Genomic DNA, 19,712 nt, shown 5'->3' on the forward strand with positions numbered 1-19,712 from the left:
TATTATTATTATTATTATTATTATTATTAAATGTTAAGTTTAACAAAAAAATTTAACATAAAACACAAAAAATCATTTATATTTATTACTTTGAAGTAATATAAGAAGAGACATATATATAAGTATTAGAGTAAAGTATCGTTTTTGTCCCCAACGTTTGGGTAAATCCTATGTGTCCCTAACGTTTAAATCGTCCTATTTGTATCCCTAAAGTTTGTAAAAGTGATTCAATGTTATCCTGCTGTCAATTACACATCATGAGCGCTTTAGTTTGAATTTTAAAAATCTCTTATCGAAGTTAGAATACAAATGTCTGGGATAGAATCGATGATCTACTCCGAAAAATAGCTCATCAAATGTTGAAACTAATTCCTACAACATTTACATAATTCACTTTTTTAGGGACATAATTGAATCTAAACACAAATAGTGGGTATAATATTAAAATCGAACACATCCAAGTGAGACCTAATTGAGAATGAATACATCCAAGTGAGAATAATTGAAATATATAATCTAATTTGTTAGTATAATTGATAGTATGATAACATTGAATCATTTTTATAAATGTTAAGGATACAAATAAAACGATTTAAACGTTATGGACACAAATAGGACTTACCCCAAACGTTGGAGACAAAAATAATACTTTACTCTAAGTATTAATATTTTTTTTTAAATTTTGTGGGGGCAAATGCCCCCTCTTCCTTATATGTAGGTCCGTCCCTGTACATCACATAAATCTTGGTGCAAGCACAAAAATTTTAGTGTGTAGTATAGAAATTTTTAAAAGACAACTTACTTAAACCATTAACTCACTCAACTAATAAAATACATTCGTAGCAAAAATTTATGTTATATATAAAAATTTCTATACTATTTAATAAGTGTGTTATATGCAACTTTTTATATTATATCAATAAATTTTTGAACTTTTCAATCAAATATTTGTGCTACAAAAACACAAAAAAAAAAGTGATGACGTATGTATATTTTTTTGTTAAACTTATATCACCTTAATTAAACTTAATTATAAAAATTCTTGTACATATAGCATCACCGTATAAAATGAATATCAAAATTTAGTTGTACATAACGAACTGATCGATACAATAAATATCTTTAATAACAGATAACATCGGATGTAACTTGTCAACGAGTAATAGCTCACACCCCCAAAAGAAAAAAAACAGGAGCTTATAACTCAGCAACTAAACGGGGATTACTTACCCCTCTTACATCATCAACTAAAAAAAAATGAATAATAGCTTAAATAACATAGTCTCCCCATATTCAATTAAGAGGTTGCGAGTTCGAGTCTCCTATCTTTGGTAAAAAAAAAACGGATGTAGCTTTGCTTAGCCATTTATTCGTAACTCCATGTTTATCTTATTATACTATTATATTTTACTATAAAAATATAAAATATCTGTAGCTTAACACTAATAAATAAATCAACTCAAATGCTTTTCACAAGAGATCTAAAGATCATGGCTTTTAATGCCCCAAGAGCAAAAATTGGTTTACCAATTTATATATCTTTCAAGGCGGAGAACCTTTACAAAGAATAATCCCAAAACCATCCTTAGAGGATTGAAGGTGATTTACTCAACTCAACTAATACATGGGTATAACATTTTTCACATTAAACCAAAGATTGATGACTACAAGGAGACCAGTGTCATGTTTCCCACTTGGAGAAAACCATTTCAAGGCCAACTGTAAGATACAATAATCATTTATAATTCATAATAGATAATTAGCAGATTAAGAATTTTGTGGAAGGAGCCATCATAACAAATTTTAGAGACCAAAATTGCAGGATTGAACAAACTCCAACTGAAAGTCAACAAACTTTGTCCAAAGTGGCTTAAACTGATTCATAGCAATGTCAAGCCATGGTTTCATGTTACCATTGAAGTGGACCACTGCCGCATTGTTGATCTCTTCCATGCTGATGCTTGGGTTATAACCAAGCCCAAGAACATGCCATGATTTCTCTAGTGGCTTTGTGGTTGAGTAGAATGTGATAAGACCTGGAGGTAATGTCCCTAGTTTCCATAATGTCCTGTTCTCATTCTGCAACAGCATCAGCATAAACCAACTTAAATATGGTAAACAATAGTTGTGAGGCATGATTCTAATGCAGAAAGATTGCAAACAAAATATTAATATATCCTAGCTTCTGAAGATGCAGCCTCTGACACATTAAGTAGCAATCTACACATGGAATCATATAGTGAGTTACATTTGAGATTTAAGAATGCAATTTATTAACACCGTTATGGCATAATCAAATTAATAAATCTCTCATAGTCTTACCAGATTCTGCCAATAATGGTACTCTTCCGTGCACTTTTCCCTTCTCCAAGCATCCAAATCAAAGAAATTCATTCCATACGCCCATGCGCAAGCCTTAGGGTTGAATTTTGCTTTTATCAAGGGGTGTGAGAAATTCATGTACTGTGCATATCTATGGAATGATCCAAAACATGTTTCTACAGCTCCATTCACCTTGCCATCCATATCAATCTTCCATAACCCAGTAAGGTCCTTCTGAACCACTATGTCATCATCCAAAAACAGAATCCTATGGAGCTTTGGATACATCTCAGGCAAGTAAAATCTCAGGTGGTTTAGTATCGACAAATACTTTGGATTCCTGAATTTCATATTTGTAGTGTCCTTTGTGGCATTCTCAAGCTTGTTTTCAAAGTAAAATTTCTGCAGGTTAGCAGATTCCAGCTGTCGAAGCACCGGCACGTACGATGAATTCAGGAACGTGTAGTCTTCAACTGCCTTAACCTCAATATGTGCCCCATTATAATCCTTCAACTTAAACATCACTTGCATCGCTCCAAGATTCATCTTATCAGTCACAACATGAAACACATGTTTCCACGGTTCCTTTGCATTCTTTGTGGCTGAATTGACCACAACAGATGCTGCAACGACGTTGTCCGAGAATATGGCATAGTGACAAAGGTTAGGATCTTCAAGTTCTGGAGCAGTAGGCTTCCCCTCATCCAAATACTTCTCTGGATGTGCAATCCTCTCCTCCATCAACCTCATTGAGATACAGTGCAAGCTCTTCGGGATTGACTTAGCTGCAATCAAGCTGGAGAAAGCTCCTTGCTTCTTTGCCTTGGTCAACTGCTCATTCACAGCGAAAATTGTGTCCTTCAACTTCTGAATCTTTAGCTGATTATCAAATGATTCTTTGGCTTCACCAATTACTTGGCGAGCTGTCTTAATCCGCTCCTTTACTTCCTTTTCCAATTGGCGAAGCACTGCTTCATCGATTACCCCATCAGAGCCGAAGAGGGAAGTGTACCGAGGTTTGTTCATTAGATACGAGAAGTCCCTTGAGAGTTCGGCAAAAACTCTAACAACCTTGGAGCTCTCAAGCTTGAGTTTCTTTGCATAGGATGCATACATCAATGCAAGTATGCGGTGATCCTCGGCTTGCTTCTTGATGTGGTCCAACCGAGGCTTCAATGGATCTGTTTTCAAGGCCAGAATGGATCTCGTTACAGATCCAAATCCACGTGCAACACCATCAGAACCCTAGTTCAGAATCCAAACATCAGATTAGCCAAAAGATCTCTTTTCATTAATAGACAACTTAGAAATCAAAAGATTTTGAAAAAAAAAAAAAAAAAAAACTTTCTAGTGGCATTCGATCTGTTTCATGGAAAATATCCAAACAACAAATGAATCTGGTTCTATACTTCTCAAGTCACTTTCACCTCCCAAAAGTTAAAAGAAAGATGAAAATAAAATAAAATAAAAAATCCCCTTTTAGTAACATCTTCACTCAAAGTTTCTTTTTGTTTCTACAGAAATTAGCAAACCAATTGATACGGAGTACAAATAGAAACAAATTGTTCCTCCCACTTGAACTCTGATAAACTTTCGGTTGAATTACGCGAACCAAAAGAAACATAATCACACTAAAGAAGTACCCTGGTCACTTGGGGGAAAAAATCCATTTGTTTCTCGGGAAAATTACCAGGAAAATAAAGACTAAAAAGGAGAGAAAGTAAAGTTTGAGTGTTAAAATAAATGAAACTCACGATGTTGTTGTTGTGGCGGTGGTGGTAGTGGTGAGTGGTGAAGAGAAATGAGAAAGTGAAAAAAATGCAGAGAGCAATGGAAATAGCAGAGGTTAAGACTCTAAAAGAGAAACTGAAGCTCCGGTTCCCTTTGGTTTGTGAGTTTGCCATTGTTTGGAATCAGCATCAACGCTTGCAAGGGAAATAGCAGAGGCTAAGACTCTAAGGATGCTCCCTGCTGCAGTTAAGAATGGACCGGCTTCTGCAAAGAAAAATGCAAGCTTTGATTTTGATAGCTCTGAAGCCCGAGAATAGCAGCTTTGATTAGGAAAATATAAATTTTTCATTAACATATATGTTTAAATTACTTTCACACAAGTATTTCTACGAAAAGATCGAATGCAATGTTAAATTGGACAAAAATATGCAACATAATCAAAGATTTTCTGTATTTAGTATAAGCTATAGTACGCAGAGTAATTACTTAACAAAAATTTATAGCTCTTGAAGCCCCAAAAACGGACAAGAACATCATCTTAATATAATCATCGTGCATAAAAAATATCTCAAATTACAAAGGCATCAAGGAAAATAATTACTACATACTTCAGCCACTGACAAATTCATACAAAACAACATAAAGGATTGTCTAATTTATGTGAAAGAAAAAAAAATTAAGGCCTTCTGCCTTCCGTTTGTCTTTAACTATACTCAAATGACAAGCAAACAGAAGCAAATTAAGGCTCCAGAATATTAATTACTTCATTCTTTCATAAAGTAATAAGGTTTAACACAAAAGCAAATTAATGCTCCATTTGAGCATAACAGAACCCAGAGATTAAAGAGCCCCTACTGAATTTAATCACACATTGAATTTACATCTCATAAAGAGGCAATATCAAAGCTAATCTAATAAAATAGATCGATGAACAAAGAAATTTAAAAAATTGAATTCATATATGTTAACACATCAAGTCATCAATAATCAATTAATTAGAAAACAAGATCTTGAGAGAGGCACAGAAACTAGACGAGAGCAGATCAGTGGAGAGAACTGACCGAAGGCGAGAGAGTTCAGAGGCAGCAACGGGACTGGGGAAGCAGAGAGCAGAGCAGCAGCGGCGAGAGCAGATTTGAAGCAAAAACAGAGCAATGGCGGAGAGAGGCACAGAAGAGCAGAAGAGAGCAGATCGGCGACGAGCTCAGAGGTGGCAGCGACGGTGGAGAGAGAACAAATAACAGCAGCAAAGAGAGGGGACTGACGCCGGAGATAGAAGTGACCGCCGTTGGGGTGCTTGAGAGAGAGAGGCCGGAAACGTGTGTGCGAGTGGGAGAAGAGCAGTAGAGATTTGGGGCAGTGAGACTGTGGGAGTAAACTACGCTCTGGTCCAAAAAAAATGAAATTTTTGTGCTTTTTAATTTTTAACCAAAAATTACCTAATTGTGTGGATTTTTTTTAATAACAACTGTCATTTTTTATTTTTTATTTTTGTGAATTAACGGGGTCTCAGCAGTCAGCACAAAAGAAAAAATTACGCGGCTTGAATCCTGGCGTTTTTTAACCTAATCTAATATGGGATTATTCGATCTTATATAAATAAAAAATTTAAAATTAAAATTATTTTTACTGATATTTTAAAAATATTTAATTATTCTAAAACAATATAAAACATAAACAATAAGTATTTTATTAATTTTATTTTATCGTAAATATTTTATTTTATTTTTATATTAAAATAATTATTATTTTCAAATTTTAATAATTTATTAATTAGTTTATATCTATTATACTATTATATACTACAAATATTTATTAAAAAATAATATTAATAGATATTATATAATTATGAAAAGAAAAAATAAGTGAGTTTATAATTATTTTTGAATAAAAATATAATTAATTTAAGAATGGATGTGTTTATAACTAAAATTAAAATCTATTAAATAGAAGTAAACTATTTGATGAAAGATATCTATATGTATTATAATTTGCATGTATATTAACATAAAACCAATATTCTGAAAATCGAACTGGACCAGTCGGTCAAACGGGTTCAATCGAGAACCGGCGTAGCTAACAGTTCAGTCCTCCTGCTAAAACCGCTAGAAAATTGTTGAACCGGCCGATTGGACTGGATCGGGAACCGGCCGGTTCATATGAAATGCTGTCGTTTTGATTTGTTAAGGAAACAAAAAAAAAACCCACCCACACCCACGCGAGTTACCCCCTCAATCCCTCACCTAACCAAACCCGGCTCATTCCAGCTTCCTGGACAAAACACACAGCAAAGCAAGCCCTAGCTCCTTCCCAACCCAAAAATCCAGCTTCCTGGACAGAACCGCCGCCGTCGTTCGTCTGTGTCAGCGTCTCCGCAACCTCTTCCTTCTCCTTCTCCGCGGCGTCTCCCCTTTCTAGCTCGGCACGTCTTCCATTCCTATGTGAAATCGGTGCTCGAGGCCTCCAGCTAGTGCGTTGTGGTGTCGCCGTCGTGTCTTCGTCGTCTTGCTGTCGTCTTCCTGCTGCCAGTGGAAGGTTAGTGAAACTGTGATTTACTGATTTGAGGTTAGTAGAAAGTTGAGTCTGTTACTCTGTTTCAGGGATTTGAGCTTAAATTTGTGATTTGTGATTTCTTGGGTCTTTTTGTAATGCTGCTGATTTGAGTTTGGAATTTTTGATTACTGATTTACTGATTTGAGGTTAATAGAAAGTTGAGTCTGTGTTACTCTGTTTCAGGGACTTGAGGTTGAATTTGTGATTTGTGATTTCTTGGTTCTTTTGTAATGCTGCAGATTTGAGTTTGAAATTTGTGATTACTGATTAGTGACTTGTTATACTGCTATTGTTAACTTGTTATGTACTTGTGCTGCTGTTTTTGTTTTGGACTTATGGCACTAAGTGTTTTGAATTTTGAATTTTGAATTTGTTATGCTGCTGTTTTGAATTAATTTAAGGGTGATTATTTGTTATGCTACTATTTTGAATTAATTTAAGAATGATTAATGATTATTTCTAGTTATACTTTGCACCATTGCTCTTTTCACTATTTAATGTTTGAGACTGTATTTTGATAAAATCATATGGATTTGGTTGACATTTCATGTAATGTTTTAAATTTGAAAGATATTTAAGCTTTATATTAGACTATAATTATATTTTATGATGTTTATTTATAATTTATTTATTATTTTATTCTGAAACGGTTTTTCAATTGAACGACCGGTTGAAATTGATTGGACCAGTAAATCAATAAACCAGTAACTAGAACGGTTTGATGATTGATCCGGTTTTTCGAACCTTGCATAAAACATGACAGCTTGGTGGTTGTGAAGGACATTTCTCTTATTGAGGACAGGGATTCAAACCTTATCACGCTACACCTGAGTTCTAAAATAATCATATAATAGAGCACAAATCTCGCCATCTATCTATAACGGAATCAACTTCCAAACACTATCTTCGAACTATCTACAAACTACACTCCTCTGTAAACATACACGATCATCATCTCAGACATCAATGACGAAATAATTCAACTCACATTTCAAAGAAAAATAAAAAAGTTGAGAAAATGCCACATCAGCAATCAACTCACAAGAACAATTTCATGCAAATTGGAATTTATTGTTTTTTGCCATTATTTCTAGCCATCAATTCCATTCTTTTATTTTAGTAATCTAACAAAATACTTTTAACCCACACTTTTAAACATTAATGAATAATAACTAATTGATGACAAAAAGTCAGTGTTTTAAAAATCGGTTCAAACCGATCAATCAGACCGATCGAATCGAAAACCAATAACTTTAGCGGCTCGGTTTATATGCAGAACCGTCTCCTTTAAAAACTGTTGCGAATCGTTAAACCGGCCAAAAACCGGTGAAACCAAACCGGACCCGTCAGGTTTTTGACAAATTGCTCAATACTATGTCGTTTTGCCCCAAAACCCCTAAATTTTGCCTCAGCTCACACTACTCTCGTATTCGATATTCAAACGCAGAAAAGAGGCAGCCCTAAGCCTCCATCTCCTTGTTCTTCTTCAAGCTGTCCAGCCACTGGCGCTGTCGCGTCTGCTCCGCCGCCGTCCGCCGCTGTCCGCACTGCTCCAGCGTCGCATCAACGCGTCTGTTCCGCCTCTTCTTGCTGCGCTTGCGCACTTCAGCCTCTGTTCCATCGCGCTTCCATCAATGTTCATCCTCTGTTCCGCCGCGCTCCAGCCCTCGTCTTCCACTTCGAGTTCCTCATCTGTGCTCCCTCTCCCTCGCGTGTTTGAGTTCCAACCCTCGTTTGTGCTCCCTCAGCTGTGAAAGGTGATTTCTATTCATTGTTCTTGCTGGTACTGGTTTCATCCTTATTACGTTGTTTTTCTTGCTGCTATTTAAAGTTTAATTTAACATTTGTTGTTTTTGTTGTGTGTCTTACATTTTAAACCGTTTATTGCGTTGTTGTTTTGCTTCTGTTTCTTACCTAGTACTGCTAGTTTTTCTGCTGCTGTTTTTGAAACTGCCATTGTTGTTACTGATGCTGTGGAAACTCTTATTGCTGATGCTGTCTTATCATTTTTTTTTACCCGCAAAATTTGAATGTATGTTTTTTATTTCAACACTGAAAATGATGAAAGTTCAACTGAAATTTTCTTAAAAGTTAATTCATTATTTTCTACTTTCCCGTTTATATAACTAAGAGTCTAAGACTGGTAACTTGGTGAGTTTCAATTTTCTCCTCAAATTTTGATTATTTAACTTCGAGCCTTTCCACCTCTGAAATTGTTTCTATCTAAAGGTTAGCATGGGAGTAGTTAGGGTTTTGTAGCTCATTTATAAGATTGTTTGTAGTAGTTAAAGTTCTGTCTAGCTTAAAACAAGATTCTGCCATTGTAGCACTCATGCACATGGTGTTTGATCAAATGCCTAAAAGAAATTAGAAAAACCTCTCATTGAATGCAATGAATTATTTGACTTTAGTATTTCTATTTTCTTTTTTAATTTCTAGGTCCTGATGGATAAATGGGTATCATAAGTATGTAAAAGAAAATAGTAGTACTGGAAAAAATTGATTATTAGGGATGAATGTTTATCAATTGATTTGTATTTTTGTTAGTTGTGACAGTGTTATGATTATGGTAAATGCATGAATTAAGTTAAATACTTGCATATTTTAAATGACATTTTAAAGTTTATATTAGACTATAGTTATGTTTTAGTGTGTTTATTTATGTTCTAATTATTATTTTATTATAAAACGGTTATTTCGGTTGAACCACGGTTAAATCGGTTAAACTAATGAATTAGTAAATCAGTAACCAGAGCAGTTCAATGGTAGGTTCGGTTTTCAGAAACTTGCAAAAAAATAATAAATTCTGATAGTTTCCTAACATTCCTCTTTAAATATTTAAAAATTTATACTGTATTTTAATAAATTTACTTTATATTTAATTAAACAGGTTTGACTACGGTCAGACCATTGACCCAGTTAGATGACTGGTTCATTGACCGGTTCCGTTCTCACAACCTTGGGATAAACACTCGACTCGGCACTCCTCATTTGCTCCTTCACCGGTGAGTGACCAGAGACGAATAATAAGTTGTAGCAAGTAAAGCACAAAAAAGCAAATGGCCACACCGAAGCCCATATCACCCTTCAGACTCTCTTCACTCCTCCGTTCCGAAAAAGACCCCTCCAAAGCCCTCAAACTCTTCCTCCACCCAAACCCAACCCAACCCAAACCCTTCCGCCACTCTCTCCTCTCCTACGACCTCCTCATCACCAAGCTAGGCCGTGCCAAGATGTTCCTGGAGATGGAACAAATCCTCCACCGCCTCTGCCACCACACCACCTTCTGCGTCCCTGAACCCCTCCTCTGCCAAGTCATCACCCTCTATGGCCGCAACCGCCTCCCCTCCTCCGCCATCCACACCTTCCTCTCCCTCGGTTCCTTCCGCTGCACGCCAACCGTCAAGTCCTTCAACTCCCTCCTCAATGCCCTCCTCACCTCCCGCGATTTCCAGAATTTCTCAGAATTCGCGTCACGAGTAATGGAATTCACGCAGCCAGATACTTGCACGTTCAACATTCTGATCAATGCGTGGTGCTTGAGAGGCAACATTGATTGTGCATGGAAGGTGTTTGATGAAATGCGTGACCTTGGTGTTCCTCCCAGCGAGGTTACTTTTGGGACTTTGATTAATGGTCTTTGCAAAAGCATGCGGCTGCAAGAGGCGCTGAAGTTGAAGGAGGTTATGATAAAGGATCATAAGTTGAAGCCTAATGTTAACTTGTACACCACGCTGATCAAAGGTGGTTGTGTGGTTGGGGAGATGGATCGAGTCTTTAGGATCAAGGATGAGATGGTGAGAAACAATGTGAAGTTGGATGCTGCTGTTTATAACACTCTGATGGGCGCACTTTTCAAGGCCGGGAGGAAGGATGAGGGGTGGCAGGTTTTGGATGAGATGAACAAGAATGGCTGCAAACCTGACTTGGTGACTTACAATGTGATGATTGCAGAGTTTTGTAGTGAGAATAATTTCGAAGAAGTGTTTAGGATTTTGGATGGGATGGAAGGTGGTGGTGTGAAGCCTGATGTTGTGATCTACAATGTGATTATTGGTTGGCTGTGTAAGACAGGGAAATGTAATGAAGCGAATGATTTGTTTCAAGATATGCCAAGGCGAGGATGCACTCCAGATGTTGTGACGTATCGCACCCTTTTTGATGGTCTATGTGGATGGATGCATTTGAGTGAAGCTGCATTGATTTTGGATGAGATGTTGTTCAAAGGCTATGCTCCTCTTTCTAGGAGTTTGAACAGATTTATAGATGGGATGTGCAGCGAAGGGAATTTTGAGTTGCTGTTGACAGTTTTGAGTAGTCTGGGTAGAAAGGAAGATATTTTGAATGAGGACATATGGAAAATTGTGGTTTCCATGGTTTTCAAACCAAAGGAGCTGCAAGAAAACTTTGACTTTGAGCTTTTGGATACATTGGTCGTGCAATATCAAACATGAATGTAAATAAATTGCTAACTGAAGATCATTCATATCTATGCTGCGGAACTATATTCAGGAGCAAATAATTGTCGTTTACCCCACTGTGCAGTTATTTTACAATTTGCACCCTCTGCATGAAACAACATGGAATTGCCTTATGCTACAATTGGTAGTGTTATAGCTTGGCCACTAATCCTTTAAGGAAGATCATTGTCAAGGTTATTTTGCACCAAGTTATCAGAACCTGGGAAACAATAATGCCTTTGGTTGATTTGCCATTGGGTATGTTCATCCTATAAAAGATAATATAATTAATATACATAGCTAGCCAACATGAAATGTTAGATTGTTATAATATATAAATTAGTTATTTATAGCAGTTCCAGCAGATCATGCTGCATTTAGCTAAGTGTACTATCTTTTTCTCATCAGTCATATCCAACATTGCATCCTTGCCTCTTTTTTCTTAAAAATTAAAATGTTGATTATTCTCATATTCAATCTTGTTTGACCTTTTTCATTGTTATGCCTTGAGTCTTAATTGGCTTTGTGAGTCTAAGTTTTAACACTTTGGGGTCTATTTACGATGGTGCGCAAACTTTGACTAGCAGCTCTGAATTATGGTTGCGGTTAAAGGTGTTTCTTTATATGTTGCTAGAAGAATTAGACAAATAGTTGAATTCACCATTCTGGTTTTTCGGAGTCAAATTTATTGTTAAATGGGCCTAGTATCACTTTGGGCAGGAAGGTTACTTGATTGTGTGTTTAAAGTTGTGAGCATGATGTTTTTCATTTTGGGTTCACTTTTTTTTAGTATAAGTTGAATAAATTTTTGTTGGTATCATTTGATGTAATTGAGAGTGACTAATTATATTTTCTCTGCCCTTCTTTGTGCTCAGTATTGCTAGGAAAGCAAATTTGGAGAAGTCAGACTTGGAATCAGCTTTGAAAGCTCTGAAGGATAGGCTGATGAGCTGATGCTATGGTTCAAAAATCAATACAGGCAACAATGGAAGAAGCCCTTGTGTGTATTTTAACCCTTAGGTGCTCTATTGACATATTGAGGGATGTGCATGCTGCCAAGGAGCAAAGGAAACTATATGTTGCTGAATTTGTTGGAGTTAATGGTGTTGGAGAATCTACTAATCTTGATCAGGTGAAGGAGAATAATCTTTTTCCTTCAATTTATTTAAGATTCTATATGTTGGGCTTGCATTTAACCTGAGGAAGAGTATATTTGTGCCACCATGTAGGTAGTACTGGCTTCTGCGATACAACATGTTAATTCTTTTTGTTCAAATTGATCGACAAGAAGTCAATCTGTGCTACTTTAATGTTCATTGAGCTTGCGCTAATTTATGCTACTTTAATGTTAATTCTTTTTTTTCATAACACAGATACATGTGAACACTACTTAGATAAAAAAGAATGATTTGGCGACTTATTTCCTACATTTGATTCAATGTAGCAACACATATTCAAGGGAAGAAAGCATTACCTTTGATCGCGTCTGATGCCGAACTCTCTGCATTCGCCTACGCTTGCGTGTGGACTTTTACGCTTCTTGCCTTATCACGTTTGCCTTCAGAATATAACGAAGCAACGAACTGTAACAAATTTAATTGCAAAGTGTTTAGAATTATTCACTCTCATTGTTTACTCTCTGTTAGGGCATGTTTTTATTCAAGAGTAACTTATGAGAATGAAGAGACATACCTTGTAAAACTTTTTCTTTTTTTATTTTTTAATTTAACAAATTTAATAATGTAACTTATTTTCCATTATGTCATCAAAACGGCTACATCATACAATAATGTGTCACCTAGTCTCCATTACTGCTGGAAAAATTATTCAGGCGACGGGAATGGTAGAAATGACAACAGAGTTTGATATTGGTGTATACAGATGACTTATTAAAAAATTGAAATGTACATCTATTCATCATATAAAAATCCGTGTCTATTTTTGTCCATTCCTTCCTCCAATGCACAAAGAACCCAACATTATTTTCCTTCATAGTTCGATTCTTTAGGTCTTTCACTTCCCAAAAGTTGGTACCCAAAAGAGATGACAGAGAATTTGCTGGTGCACTCAAAGTCCTTAACCTTGTAACCCCAAAAAAGAGTCTCATTGATGTTGAAAATCGTCAGCTTATCGAGGGCATGCTGCAAAACGATGCTACAAAAACCAGTTGTTGATGATTCTAGTTTGAGGGCCACAAAAACTGAAAGGAAGGTTCGTTCCACTGTTATTGTAGAACAAGGTCTGGGGATTGATGTGTGCTTCTTGTCACGTGCTGTGAGCTCGTGTGCATCCCACCTTGACCTTGTTTGAGGTGTTCAATATCACTGCTTGGCAATAACAACTGGATTCATTGGCAATGTCTATGTTGGAAGCTCTTTCATTAGTTTGGATGGTAGGTGTGCATTGTTGGGTGATGCATACCGGGTGTTCGACGAAATGCCTGAGAGAAATGTAGTTTCATGGTCAACGACTATCGCTGCATTTACACAAGAATGGAGGGTTGATATGTGTTTGGAGCTCTTTTGTCAGATGAGGGGCGTGACTGCATTGAATGGGAAGTGGAGCACTTGGACATGAAAAGGGTGCTCATTGTCAAATAATTCACGTGGGTTTTCATTATTACCGCCACGTTGAAAATGCTCTTATGCGCAGCATGGGATTGCGCAAGAGGCAATTTCTCTTTTTGAAGAGATTAGAGATGATAAATCAAGGTGTTAATCCAGATGAAGTTACTTACCTTGGCATATTGTCCTCGTGTTGGCATGCTGACCTTGTTAAGGAGGGTCAAGATTACTTAAATTCCATGATTGAGCATGGCATGGAGCCAGAAATGGATCATTACTCTTGCATTGTGGATCTTCTTGGTCAGGCTGGCTTGCTGCTGGAGGCTTGTGATTTCATCCGAAACATGCCTATTTGTCCCAATGCTGTGATATGGGGTTCACTGCTTTCATCATCTATGCTTCATGGAGATGTTTGGATTGGCATCGAAGCGGCAGAGAGTAGGTTATTACTTGAACCAAGGTGCCTGCAACACTCAACAGCTGACCAATCTATATGCTAGTGTAGGTTCGCGGAATCAGGTAGCACGAGTGCAAAAGTCACTGAAAGACAAAGGTCTGAAATCGAATCCTGGTTGTAGTTGGATTGAAGTCAAAAGCAGAGTTCATAGATTTGAAGCACAAGATAAGTCAAACAACAAGATGACTGACATTCTTTTGATCATGGGTAATTTGAATGAGCACATGAATAGTTTAGGTCTTTAGTCTCAAATCTCTGATGAGGAAAATGTTTGGTCTTCATAATGCTAAATGAGTATCTACATTATAGGGCCGTTTGCATTTCTGGCATTGACTTGCAGTCTAGATTCCATGCATTTTTTGTCGGTAAAACATACATGGATGACAAGACATTCTAGATGAAGCAAAATGGACGGTGCAAATCTTCCTTTCATGCAAAGATGTTTCACAAGACTTTCCCTTCATTCAAAGGAGATTATGTATGCAAAACCAGTAACTTTTCTAAATTCTAAAGAGTTGAGGATGAAGTTTAATGTGGCTAAAACCAATAATGAACCAAGTTTTTCATTCTAACCACCTGGAGAATGCTCTTGGATAATTTGGGCAGGTGCAGGTTTGGTAAAGTCTGATTCAGTTCCTTGAGAGTTTAAAGAGCGGTTTGAAGCTAAAAGACTGCCGCTATCTGTTGGATTTGGTGCAGTGGATGAAGAAGATTCATGCCTATAAGCATCCACAAATGCTTTGAAGTTTAAACCATTTATTTGTGGCAGGTTTATTGAATGCTGCAGGATCAACCATGAACATAAGATGCTACTGGTGTTCTAGATATAGCAAATAGAGAAAGGTTATACAGATCAATTTGACAATAAAGAAGAAAAGAAAGGTTATTTGAAAGAGTAATACTCAAAATATGTACTAGTTTACTGGATTTTTTTTTTCTTAAATAAGGAAGCCAATAATCTGAGATTAAATTATGTATTTTTTTTTTTTTTTTTTTTGGTCAAGTGGATTGGACAACCCCCAATCCTAGGTATCACAACTCACTCACACTACACACTCACCCACACACATTTTAAGGGTTCATAATCAATACTTGGTGCACTCACCAAGATTTGAACCCGGGTGCAGCGTATTAAGAGGCACATGGTGTTACCAGTTGACCAAGTCCAACCAAATTGGTTTAGCATAACAAAAATTAATTATGGCTAACACTATTCTAAGGCTTATTGTTTAACTTGGTTAGACTTGGTTCATAAAATGACTTGAATATGTAGCATTACTCGAAATCCATCAAACAAGTTTTTTATTTTATTCTACATAGTATCAGTAGTTGGCAGATTTAGTTGTAGTAAGACTATTGGTGATTGCATCAGCTTCTGTCCACTTGATAAATGAAAAAGAAAAATAAAAAATGTCTTAGCCATCTTAAACTCTTAATCCTTACTTGTTACTATACGGCCAAGTTTACTTAAAGGCCTTACTAAAATAAAATAGTAGAACTTACTGAAATAGTTACTTTTGACCACTTCTATTAATACCAAGTTACTAACAAAAATGATGGCGATTCATCTTTAGAATATTATTATTGCATACCGGTGACATTCATTCAAAGTCATGCTTTTCCTTGGATACTAACTATTCATATTCTAAACTGTATATGCAGAAAAGTTTACAGCAAGTATTCCTAAGGTAATTGCTAGTGAAATAAATTCATTATTAATAAATATATATATAAATTAGTAATAACTAATTTAGCAGGTGATTTCTGTTATTTATAAAAGAAATGGTAAAGAAAAACAGGACAACTTTGTTCAAATTGAAATTGAAAGAAGACTTTCTTTCCAATGTAGATCATAATTCAAATGAAAGATCAGCCAAGTCAAAACTTCTATTAACAGCTTTGTTCCAGCACTCCACCTTCTTCTTCCTCACTTCCTCGGTCATTATCGGACGGAAGGTAGTAGCTTTCTTCATCTGTTCCGCCGTATCGAAGATAAAATCTTCTTTCCAAATACCAGCTGCTAACCCAGCAGCAAAGGCTGCTCCACGCGCCGTCGTCTCTATGTCAGATGGCCTAATCACCGGCATTGCAGACAAATCTGCCTGGTGTGTCAACAAAAATTTTTCAGTTATGTGAAAAAGTAACAAAACTTCACAAGAAATTTGTAACAAGTGTGGACCTAAATAGCCTAAAATAGCCAATTAGTAGTATTTAGTTATAGTAGGAATTAGCATAAAAGAAATGATATAAATGAAACAGTATTATGGGATTATTATGTGAAATGTGATTGAACTACTTTCCCATAGAGCATTACTAAGAAGCTTCTTTTTAAAAGTAGAAGAAAGTGCAATTAGTCCATACCTGAGTCTGCATCAGCAAGTTGTTAATAGTTGCACCACCATCCACTCTGAGCACGCCATCTTTTTTATCGTTTCCATAATCTTTTTGCATCGAGTCCACCACATCTTTCACCTGAAAACACATGCTCTCAAGTACAGCACGAGCTATGTGAGCCTTGGTTGTGTACCTTGTTATTCCAATGACAATCCCCCGAGCATCATCACGCCACCACGGAGCAAACAATCCATTGAAAGCAGGAACAAAGTAAACGCCACCCGTGTTTTCAACCTGTGATGCCATAGCCTCTATATCCGATGCACTAGAAATAATCCCAAGATTGTCCCTAAGCCACTGCACTGCAGCTCCAGCAATAGCAACCGATCCTTCCAGCGCATAATTGGTTTGAGCCTTGGAGCCAAGCTTGTAAGCAATGGTGCTTAGAAGACCATGGTTTGACTTAATTACTTTGTCACCGGTATTTAGAAGTATGAAAGCACCTGTGCCATAAGTGCTTTTAGCTTCTCCTTTACGGCACACTTGTCCTAGCATCGCTGCGTGCTGATCCCCTAAACATCCCGAAATTTGTACCCCTTTGATCGGCCACCCGGTAGCAACATTTCCTATGACCTCGGCATTACTAACAATTTTAGGCAAAATTTCACCAGGGATTCCAAGGGTGTTTAAGGTAGCAGGATCCCAATCAAGGGTCTTCAGGTTCATCAGCATCGTCCGAGATGCATTTGATACATCAGTTACATGCAATCCTCCGTCCTTCCCTCCGGTTAAATTCCATATTAACCAAGTGTCTACAGTTCCAAACAGGGCATCTTTTTTCTTTATACCCTCCTTGACGGCGTCTACATTTTCCATCAACCACAGCAGCTTCGTGGCGCTGAAATATGTGCTTATCGGCAAACCACAGCTGTCCACAAAGTGGCCTTTCCCACCAGATAACTCCTTTTCTAATCTCCTGTTCTCAAATGATCCAATGGAATCTATTAAAGTCTTGACAATGATAATTAACAAAAACATAATGCCTCACATACCAAAAGGAATCAAAGAGTGAGCATCTTCAAACATAAAACATAAACAAGAATATCCAACACATCAATCTAATTTGTTTTCAAGAATATTATGATTGATTACATCTTACAAGTCATGCCTGAAAAAAATTTGCAAGTGAATTGAATTCATAAACTAACATCATCTCATTAAAGGATCCATTTAAAACCATGAAATGGAATAATTAATCTAACAACTCAGTGGAGTTATGCTCTACTTCTAAACTAGTTTATAAATTCAAAAAATTAGATCTTCCTTTCTGATCTATGTAACTGACCTCACTTATAACTCCATGTTTCAATCACCATTACAAGGTTCATAATCGTCCAAAACCAACGAATTGAATTCAATTATGTAATTCACTAATTTATACCAAATTTAAGAATTCCAACAAATGATGAGACAGTAATCGACCTGCAAATCGAAGTGGTACGAACATCCATCCAAACAATAGCATTGTGAAGAGGGGCACCAGTGGATTTGCTCCAAACAAGGGCAGTCTCCCTCTGATTGGTGATGCCAATAGCCTTCAAACCCTTATCCACATTGAATCCATCAGCTGTAGCCTTGTCCACAGCCTTAGCAACACAAACCTTCACACTCTCCAAGATCTCCATTGGATCATGCTCCACCCACCTACCCAAAACCAAACCACCACATATCAACACCAAATCAATAAAAACCCATTCAAATTTCGCAAAAAAAAGATAAACTTTGAACAAAAACAAAGTCGGGTGGTGGTATCAGCACGCAATAGCATAATCCCAGACCAAAAAAATTCTCTTTTGTTTAAAAATACTGAAATTGTTAAATTTTCATGAGAAAATAGAGTCTACAGGTTTAAAACTTTAAATCATGAATCAAACTTACCCAGCCTGTGGATAGAATTGAGTGAATTCAACTTGGTGAGATGTAATCGGACGAGCTGATTTGTCATAGATTATGAACCTGCTGCTACTGGTTCCTTGGTCAATGGCGCTAACAAAAACATCCTCCTTTGACATGTTTCCTTTCTCCTTTGATTGAACGAAGAAAATGATCGATGTTATTCGTCAGGAAGAGGAAAAAGAAAGAGCGCTTTATGGATGCGTGAATGATGGATTATATATAAATAAGAAAATATGATCATAGTTTGACTAACTAACAAATGGGATTTCTTCGGGGATAACGACGATGTTCCTTATTTCCAACAAAATTGATTAGTGTTGTTACACTTATCCAAAGTCAAAACAAATAAAAGCTGTTCCATTCCCATCCTATTATACTATATTATTATTATCCATATCTTATGACAAAAATGTTTATATTATTATATCATTTTTATTGTTATTGGATTAGTGGATTAATAAGATATTTAAAGATGGTAACGGGCCATTAAATTAAAAAAAAATAATAATAATTCTATATAAATAGGGTTTGTCTATGACGACAGAAAGAATTGAGTGGTTAAGATGGCTAAAATCAAGGAACAAATCAGAGTTTGATGTGTGATAGAATTGGAATTAAATGAATTATGATTTGACTTTAATAAATACGGTTGCTAAATATGGGAGGAAGAATAACTACTTTTTAAAAATATTTTAATAACATTTAAATTTAAAATTAATGGATAAACATAAACACGCGGTTAAATAAATTAAAAAGTGTAATCGATTATTATTTCATTATTCCAATTAAATTTTTGGGCAATCTATCTAATTAAATAAATTTTGTGAATTGTTTATTTGAATACATAAAAGAAAAACTCTTACGTACATGTGCAATTTCAATTTTATGTAAACCGTGGAAACTAACCACGATTTTTAATTTGTATGTAAACCATTGGAGGCTAAAGGTTTTATGGTTGGAAAATGTTGGGCATAATCCGTGGCTACCTACCACGGATTATGAAGGAAAAAGCTAAAGAATAAACCGTGGTTGCTTCCCACGGTTTATGAAGAGGAGGACTTGAACAAAAACCCTCATAGGTTTCTATGGTTTACATGTAAAGTATAAATTATATGATCAAATTTTTTAAAAACCAAAATTTTTTATTTTTTATTCTTAAATTATATGATCAAATTTTTTTATCTAAATTAAAAAAATAAAATAAAATCCACTAATATCTATTAAATAACGGATCTGTAAATTTATTTTTTTTTTAATTTTTAAACTAAAAAAATAAATTTTCCTAATATTAAAAAAATAAAAATTCTAACAATATACAAAAAATAAAAAAATTGA

General features: G+C 36.0%; 3 protein-coding genes and 1 pseudogene across 5 annotated transcripts; 2 read left to right on the forward strand and 2 right to left on the reverse strand.

Moving 5' to 3' along the window:
• Nucleotides 1–1,491: 1,491 nt before the first annotated feature.
• Nucleotides 1,492–5,576, reverse strand: LOC112710343 (galacturonosyltransferase 8). The gene is made up of 4 exons (XM_025762517.3): nt 5,115–5,576; nt 4,077–4,317; nt 2,323–3,567; nt 1,492–2,079 (listed from the first exon to the last, which is right to left on the reverse strand). Exons 2-4 carry the CDS (start codon nt 4,224–4,226, stop codon nt 1,804–1,806), a joined length of 1,671 nt encoding a protein of 556 aa, XP_025618302.1. The 5' UTR covers nt 4,227–4,317; nt 5,115–5,576; the 3' UTR covers nt 1,492–1,803.
• A 2,447-nt stretch (nt 5,577–8,023) lies between these two features.
• Nucleotides 8,024–12,850, forward strand: LOC112710345 (putative pentatricopeptide repeat-containing protein At1g53330). 3 transcript variants are annotated; one of them, XM_025762521.3, is made up of 5 exons: nt 8,024–8,363; nt 9,497–11,062; nt 11,152–11,324; nt 11,942–12,198; nt 12,440–12,850. In XM_025762521.3, the coding sequence occupies exon 2, from the start codon at nt 9,666–9,668 to the stop codon at nt 11,058–11,060; it is 1,395 nt and encodes a 464-aa protein (XP_025618306.1). In that variant the 5' UTR covers nt 8,024–8,363; nt 9,497–9,665; the 3' UTR covers nt 11,061–11,062; nt 11,152–11,324; nt 11,942–12,198; nt 12,440–12,850. The 3 variants fall into 3 exon arrangements, with proteins under 3 accessions (XP_025618306.1, XP_072058596.1, XP_029144731.1); XM_072202495.1 differs by having other exon boundaries at nt 12,511–12,850; XM_029288898.2 differs by having other exon boundaries at nt 9,497–11,324; nt 12,511–12,850.
• A 185-nt stretch (nt 12,851–13,035) lies between these two features.
• Nucleotides 13,036–15,060, forward strand: LOC114924422 (pentatricopeptide repeat-containing protein At2g37320-like; annotated as a pseudogene).
• Nucleotides 15,061–15,779: 719 nt separating this feature from the next.
• Nucleotides 15,780–18,817, reverse strand: LOC112710344 (glycerol kinase). Its single transcript, XM_025762520.3, has 4 exons — nt 18,360–18,817; nt 17,904–18,125; nt 16,449–17,397; nt 15,780–16,189 (listed from the first exon to the last, which is right to left on the reverse strand). The coding sequence occupies exons 1-4, from the start codon at nt 18,491–18,493 to the stop codon at nt 15,938–15,940; spliced, it is 1,557 nt and encodes a 518-aa protein (XP_025618305.1). The 5' UTR covers nt 18,494–18,817; the 3' UTR covers nt 15,780–15,937.
• Between the last annotated feature and the right edge of the window lie 895 nt (nt 18,818–19,712).

Source organism: Arachis hypogaea, chromosome 9 (genome assembly GCF_003086295.3).
Source record: "Arachis hypogaea cultivar Tifrunner chromosome 9, arahy.Tifrunner.gnm2.J5K5, whole genome shotgun sequence".
NCBI classification, from domain to species: Eukaryota; Viridiplantae; Streptophyta; class Magnoliopsida; order Fabales; family Fabaceae; genus Arachis; species Arachis hypogaea.

Coding starts and splice junctions, on each gene's coding strand:
- LOC112710343 (XM_025762517.3), bottom strand. CDS start 4,226: ATGGCAAACTCACAAACCAAAGGGAACCGGAGCTTCAGTTTCTCTTTT. Junction 3,568..4,076: donor ACCGCCACAACAACAACATC/GTGAGTTTCATT, acceptor ATTCTGAACTAG/GGTTCTGATGGTGTTGCACG. Junction 2,080..2,322: donor ACCATTATTGGCAGAATCTG/GTAAGACTATGA, acceptor ATGCTGTTGCAG/AATGAGAACAGGACATTATG.
- LOC112710344 (XM_025762520.3), bottom strand. CDS start 18,493: ATGTCAAAGGAGGATGTTTTTGTTAGCGCCATTGACCAAGGAACCAGT. Junction 18,126..18,359: donor CAATTCTATCCACAGGCTGG/GTAAGTTTGATT, acceptor GGTTTTGGGTAG/GTGGGTGGAGCATGATCCAA. Junction 17,398..17,903: donor CGTACCACTTCGATTTGCAG/GTCGATTACTGT, acceptor ATTTGAGAACAG/GAGATTAGAAAAGGAGTTAT.
- LOC112710345 (XM_029288898.2), top strand. CDS start 9,666: ATGGCCACACCGAAGCCCATATCACCCTTCAGACTCTCTTCACTCCTC.